At 55.9% G+C, this 6,992-nt stretch overlaps 1 protein-coding gene across 2 annotated transcripts in view; it reads left to right on the top strand.

Moving 5' to 3' along the window:
• Positions 1 to 6,992, top strand: part of OPA3 (outer mitochondrial membrane lipid metabolism regulator OPA3) — a 61,070-nt gene that overhangs the window by 28,045 nt on the left and 26,033 nt on the right. The window contains exon 2 of one of the 2 annotated variants that reach the window (XM_006142080.2): positions 969 to 3,736. The exons of the other annotated variant lie outside the window; for it this stretch is intronic. Coding sequence (XP_006142142.1) covers positions 969 to 1,387 — 419 coding nt within the window. The 3' untranslated portion in view covers positions 1,388 to 3,736. Of the gene's footprint in view, positions 1 to 968; positions 3,737 to 6,992 lie in introns of those variants that run through there. 2 annotated transcript variants of the gene reach the window in all.

The following is a 6,992-nucleotide window of genomic DNA, read 5'->3' as shown; positions in this document are numbered from 1 at the left end:
TTGTTGAAGGCACACACTCTCTGGCAAAAAAAGATAATAATAATAATAATAATAATATTTAGTATTTTAGCAATGTGTCTTGCTAAATATAAGAGCAATACACAGAAATCCGTTGTATTTATATATTCTATTAATAAACAGTTGGTGGGACCAGCAGTTGGCGTGGTGGTTAAGGCACTGGAATCCCATATGGCTAACTGTGGCTTGAGTTCCAGACCTGGTGGCTTGCTTTCTCACTTTCCCTTTTTCTCTCTGGCCAAATTAAAAAACAATAATGACAACATGGGACCAGCAGTTGGGGTAATGGCTATGTCACTGGACTCCCATGTAGCTGACCACGGTTCGAGTCCTGGACCCCAGTGGCTTAAAGTCACGCCGGGCACATACGTGCCCAAGCTCCCAAGAGGAGAATGGAGGAGAAGGGATTGCAGAGTAGCCATCCCCCTGGGGATGATTTTTCGCTTTCTCTCTCTCAGTTTCTCTTGTCTTTCTGGCCAGCGCATGTGCCCTATAGCAAAAACCTCTCCAAAATAATAATGACAACAAATAAAATGAAATCTTAGAAATTTGGGAAATGAATTTTAAAATACCACTCACAGTAGCCTACAAACCTCTCAAATATTTGGAATGATTTTGGCAAATTATGCAGGCGCTTGGGCCGAAAACCACAAACTCCTGTGGTCTTCACCTTGAACTCCGCGCTCTGGGAGGCCTTGTAACCCCTCAGAATAGTGGCCCTCGTCGGAGGACCTCCTGTCCAAGGCGGTGTTTCTCAACCCCACTGCTCCCCAGAATCTTCTGGCGCTCTTAAAAGCTGCTCCGGGTCACCCCAGGCCTGGTGACAGCATTCCCTGGGTGAAGCAGGTGGCAGGTCTCGCTTAAAAAAGCGTGCCCTGCACGCCCCCCAGGCGAGGGCGGGGTTCGCAAGGGGCTCCGGGAGCACGTCCTGACCCTCTGTTCCCCCGCAGTGTACCACTGGGTGGAGATGCGGACCAAGATGCGCATCATGGGCTTCCGGGGCACCGTCATCAAGCCGCTGAACGAGGAGGCGGCCGCGGAGCTGGGCGCCGAGCTGCTGGGCGAAGCCACCATCTTCATCGTGGGAGGCGGCTGTCTGGTGCTGGAATACTGGCGCCACCAGGCGCAGCAGCGCCACAAGGAGGAGGAGCAGCGCGCCGCCTGGAACGCGCTGCGGGACGAGGTGGGCCACCTGGCGCTGGCGCTGGAGGCGCTGCAAGTGCAGGTGCAGGGGGCGCCGCCGGAGGGCGCCCTGGAGGAGCTGCGCGCGCAGCTGCAGGAGGTGCGCACCCTGGTCCGCGGCCAGAGCGCGCCGCCGGCGTCCCCGGCCGCCTCCACGTCCCAGGCAGTGTCAGCGTCCAAGAAATAGGCTACCAAAGCCTGAACCGGGACCGGGCCGTGTGCGCCCCGACGTGGCCTTCTCCCTGCACCCTCCTGCCAGTGCAGGCCCGGTGGAAACCACCCGGATCTTGGTGCAACCCGGCATTCGATACCCCTACGGATGAAACCAGTGGAACCTGCCTCTGGGACCTGCCGCAGGTGGAGCGTTCTGTCACAGCCCCCTCTACCTCTAGCTCGACGGCCCGGTCCACAGTGCTCACGCCCCGCTCAGACCGAGGTCCTGGCCAGCAGGGCATGGCACACACCGCTCTGGCCTGCTGGGAGCTGGACTTGAGGCCAGTCGACTTGTCGTGGTACCCACCCATTTACCTGATTAGTGTTACCTTCCTGGGCCACCCCATCCATTGCGGGCCACCCCCTGCCTTTTACCACTGTAAGGCGGGGCCCCAGGGTCCCAGTGGCTCTCCGTCCCTGCCTTTCCAGCTCTAGCAGGGTGGCACCTTTCTCGTTGAGGGGGAAGAAAGGCTCCTGGCCTGTAAGCAGCCAATGGAATTAGTGTGTCTTTCCCCTCGCCTGCTCCAGGTTCCTTCCTGAGGTCCTGGGTGAACTGTTCCGGCCAAACCTCGTCATCCCTCAGCCTAGCACAACCTCCCGACCCCGCCCGGCTGTGCGGTCTCTGGCAGTGCTCCCCAGACCCCCTGCCCCGGGTGGGAAAGTTGAACCTCCTGGGCTAGTGCAGCCCGCCTTTCAGCGTCAGCCCCGGGCTCTCCTGCCCCCAGAGCCCCTGGGCCTTGTACTGTGTGGCTGTCCTTTCCCGCCTCTCCCGCACTCCTCAGTGGCGTTTCTCAGAGGCCTGCTGGGTCAGGACTAGATCGCCCCTCCCTCACCTTCCATCCAGCCCTGCAGAGCTGAGCGGGCTCTGCCTGCCCTTGTGGGACTGTCCCACACCCTCCTTCGCAGCAGCGCCTCCAGTCTCCCAGCCCCAAGTTCCCCTCCTTCCATTGGCACCAGCTGGGCTTTCCTCCTCTGCTCGTTTTCTGGGGTGGCAGTGACAACTTCTGCCCACCTGACGACCCTGCCCCTGCACGTCCTGCCCCGGTGCAGCTCGCTCACCGTTAGACATCATGCTCCTTCCCGCGGCCAGTCCTGGTGGGCTGCAGTCGTGTCCGTCCCCCCCCACTACCCCGCTGTGGGGCTGGGGCTCTGCCGCCAGCCTGTGCCCCGTGTTTCAGACGCTGCTTCCTAACAGGAGCCCTGGGAAGGAAGGGGTGCAGGCTCGGGACAGAGCTTGTTAAGATTAGAGAAGCTGGGGAGGGTCTGGAGAAGGAGGCTAAGTCAGGCCCCCGAGCTCTTCCCCAAGTGGGTGAACTCAGGCCTTGGGAGGCAGGGCTGCTTAGTGGTGTGGGGCTGGCGCCAAGTGGTGAGGGGTAGGGCAGAGGGTGGGGCCCTGAGTGGGCAGGCAGGGCTCACTTGCAGGCCCCAGGCATCCTCTCCCATCCCAGAGGCAAGGCGAGGCCCTGCTGAGCTCAGAGCAGCCCCAGGTCGCGGAGATCCTAGTGTAGTAACCCCATTGCCCTGAAGCTACAGGCGAGGGCCAGCTTTTACCCCTCACCTCACTGCCCCTGGGGATAAAAGTGACCTCGGCACAGACTCCCCCCACCCCTGCCCATAGGAAACCCAGAGATGGGTTCCGAAACAGCTTAATTCCTTCTAGAAGAGGAAAGCAGCTGATAGAGGGGACCGAGGAGGTATGGCCCTGATGGAGGTGTCTTTAAAATGGGGGTGACCTCAGTGGGTTAAATGGGCAAAGGCAAGGGCCAGATGCCCCAGTGGGGGACAGAAGCAGGGGAGTGGGCTCAGTTCCTGGTTTCCATGGTCACCCTCCGAGGCTTGTGTCCGGCTCCCCACCAGCTCCACTGACACCTCTGGAGGCCGGAGGCTGTGACCACCCGCCATGGTGTCAGTAAATGGTAAACAGCCTTCCCACCACAGATAGGTTCCTGGAGCTCCGGGAGGTGCCGCACTGTTTTAAGTGCTTTCAAGTCCCCCACGTTGTTTTCTCCATTTCATTGATGAGGCAGGCACGGAGAGGGACAGTCACCTGCTTGGTCACACAGGCAAGGAAGGGGCGAGGCAGTCGAGCCCCAGCCCTGGACCCCTGCACCGCGGCGACCCTGACAGACTGCTGCTTGCACACGACAGCGGGCATGGGCTTGCCCCTGTGCAGGGGTGGCGGGTGCGCAGGTGGAAAGAACCCTCTCCATATGGACAAGCCGGACAGAGGATGGTTCTTTGCTCTGGCTTCCTACTGGCTCGGATTTTGTACACTAGGGGTAGGGGTTCGAATAAATTAATAAATGAAGATGCTTGTTTTCAAGCTGGTGTGTGGTTTTTATATTTAAAAGTATCCCTGTTGGGGCCAGCAGGTGGTGGCCTGGTGGTTAAGGTGCTGGACTCCCACGCAGTTCAAATCCTGGATCTAGTGGCTTGAAACTCACACTGAATCTCTGAATCTCTGTCCCAAGAGGAGAATGGAGAAGGGATTTCAGCGTGGCCATTTCCCTAGCAGAAGATTTTTAACTTCTCACTGTCTCTTTTTGTCCAGCGAACACACCCACCCTATGGCAAAAACCGTAAAAAAAAAAATCTGTTTACCGTAGCAAAAATACTTTTTGTTTGTGTTCCCATTCAAGAAACTGTGTGCCCCACACCGTCCTACGCCGCTGCCTCCACCCTGCCCGCGGCGCCCAAATGCATGCACAGACTGTCTCACCTCCTAGTTTGGGGAAAAGGACTGGGCTGAAGGGGCAGGCCTGAATCTAAACTCCTCCCAAGTGGCTCGGATTTCAGAGCCTAGAATAGAAACCTCTTCACAGCCGCTCTGAAAACCGCACCTCTCCCGTCTCCTGGCAGACCCTGTCCCCCATGTTGGACTCTCCTTTAGCCAGGCCCTTGCTGAGAGCAGGCCAAGACAGCTGGGAGTCACCCCAGGAGAAGACAGACCTCACGTCAGCTCCAGCCACATCCGTGGGCCCACAGGGATGTCCCTGTGCCAGCCACTGTGACACTGAGTGGCCAGGCTTGGGTGCCCCAGCGCCAGTGCCATGGACAGGTGGAGAGGAGTCGGGGCCCAGAGGAGCGTGGGGTGGGCATCACCCACCTTAGACTCAGGTTTACTGAGCGCTTCCTGCTGCTTGGGTTCAGCCCAGTAGCTGGGAGTCAGCGGAGGCAGGAGGAGGCCCATCACCACCAGCTGACATTCTAGCACAGATGACAGCACTAGTGAACGCTCATCTGTTGGGTCAGGACAAAGAGGCAGAGAAAAACAAGGGAGAGGGACCAGCAGTTGGTGTAGTGGCTATGTCACTGGACTCCCATGTAGTCGGCCACGATTCGAGTCCCAGACCCGGTTGCTTAAACTCATGCTGGGCGCGTGCGCGTGCATGTCCAAGGTCTGAGAAGAGAATGGAGAAGATGTGGCCATCCCCCTGGGGGGTGATTTCTCGCTTTCTGTCTCTCTGTTGTCTCTGTCTTTCTGGCGAGGGCATGTGTCCTGTAGTAAAAACCTCTCCCAGCAAAAACAAACAAGGGTGGGAACAGCTTGAGGGTTCTGCAGGCAGCTGCCAGGGAGGGGGTTATCAGTACCTGTAAGAGCCCGTACCTGTTCCTGGAACTGAAGGGAACTTGGGCTCAGCTAGAGTCGGGATTAAGGCTCAGGCCGTGTGCCCACTCAGACCCGGTCTGTAAATTGCAACTGGCACACCGCGAGCCCGTCCTCTGCTATTCCGCGGCTGCTTTCCCCACATGGCAGCTGCGTATTCACTTCTCAGAGAAGAAAGTTACTGTCACAGCAAGCGAGGAGGGCGTGGGCGAGGGGCGAGGGGTCAGGCAAGCGAAGGCAGGCCCCTGGCCTTGATTAGCACAACCCTGGGGGTCACGGCAGCCCCGCCTCCCCCAGCACTGGGCTTCAGCGTCTTGTCCTACAGGGTCCTCCTTCCCTCGCTCCTCCCGGAGCTGTTTGAGCTTCAGCAGTAAGTAACCCCTCCTGTCCCCAGGTCTCAATCCACAGGAACCCCTCCATCCTGTCCCCGGGTCTCAGCGGTCTGTCTCAATCCACAGGAACCCCTCCGTCCCCGTCCCCGGGTCTCAGCCGTCTGTCTCAATCCACAGGAACCCCTCTATCCTCGGGTCTCAGCGGTCTCTCTCAATCCAGAACAACAGCCACAATGTGAGACAGGGTTCGGGGCTGGCCCTGTGCCCTAGGGGTTAAGGGAGTTGGGTCCCACATGAGCAATCATGCAGTTTGAGTCCCTGCCTGAGCGGCTTGAAAAAGTGTTCACGTGTGCGTGCATATCCCAAATCCCAGCAGGAGGGAGAAATGGAGAAGGGATTACGGTGTGGCCACACCCCGCAGGGGGCGCCTGCTCCTTTTCCCTCTCTGAATCTCTGTCTCCCTGGTGAGCACGCATGCCCTCTGGCAATTAAAAAACAAAAAGGATTTTTGGGACCAGCAGGTGGTGTGGTGGTTAAGGCACTGGACACTCCCACATGGCCCACCACAGTTCGAGCCCCAGACCTGGTGGCTTGTTTTCTCACATTCCCTCTCTCTCTGTGTGTCTCTCTCTGGTCAAATTTAAAAATAAATGAGTGGATAAATAAATAATTTTTTTTTAAAAGAGGATTTTTATAATCCACCATAGTCATATTGACATACCCACTCACGGGCTGGCTCCCTGGCCTGGTGGTTAAGGTGGCTGGATCCCGCATGACTCACGGCGCAGTTCGAGCAGCTGGCGCAGTGTGCGGGTACTCAAAATCCCAGAAGGAGGGAGGAAGGGAGGAGAAGGATTGCGGCGTGACCTTTCTTCATCGACGCTGCTTTCCCCTGCTCCTCTCTCTGTCTCGCTCTGGGGTGCACACACACGCTCCAACCGCAAAAAATCACTCACAATTCACCTTATGTATGTACTATAATATTGCATAATCGTATAACTCAGGTAATGTGGCATAGTGTTAACATAATGAAATAAATGTATACTTTATGTAGTAACAACATTTTATATCGTATTGTGTGTATATATATATTATTGGAATGGAAGTTTCACTAAACACCCTACAGTGAAGATATTTTCTGGTTTTTTTTTTTTTTGTATTTCATATGTGACCATGGCTTGAGACCCAGACCCGGTGGCTTGAAAACCACAACAAACGAATAGGTAAATAAATAAATGTTTTTTAAAAACCTCGTATGTATTTATAACATGGATTATATGTTATATACGACACTGTTATATGTTAATGTCATACATTCTATGTCACAGATCTTGTTAGAATAAAAATTTCCCCAAACAGTATCTGCCCTTCCCATGTACAGTGTCCTCATAACCTTCTGTTTTCTCTTATGCTGTTTCATAAAGATAAGCACAGGGGCCAGCATGGCCGGCTGTGAAGTTCAAGTCCCCGACCCGGTGGATTGAAGAACACACTGAATGCATGCACATGCATGCCCAAATTCCCAAGAGGAGGACAAAGAAGAGATTGCAGCGTGGCCATCCCCCGGGGGGTGATTTCTCGCTTTCTGTCTCTCTGTCTTTCTGGAGAATGCATGCACCCTATAGCAAAAACCTCTCCAA

Source organism: Tupaia chinensis, unplaced genomic scaffold, assembly GCF_000334495.1.
Source record: "Tupaia chinensis unplaced genomic scaffold, TupChi_1.0 Scaffold000067_1, whole genome shotgun sequence".
Classification (NCBI taxonomy): domain Eukaryota; kingdom Metazoa; phylum Chordata; class Mammalia; order Scandentia; family Tupaiidae; genus Tupaia; species Tupaia belangeri.
The sequence above is the reverse complement of the archived record's forward strand: the minus strand, read 5'-3'. Positions and strand labels throughout refer to the sequence as shown.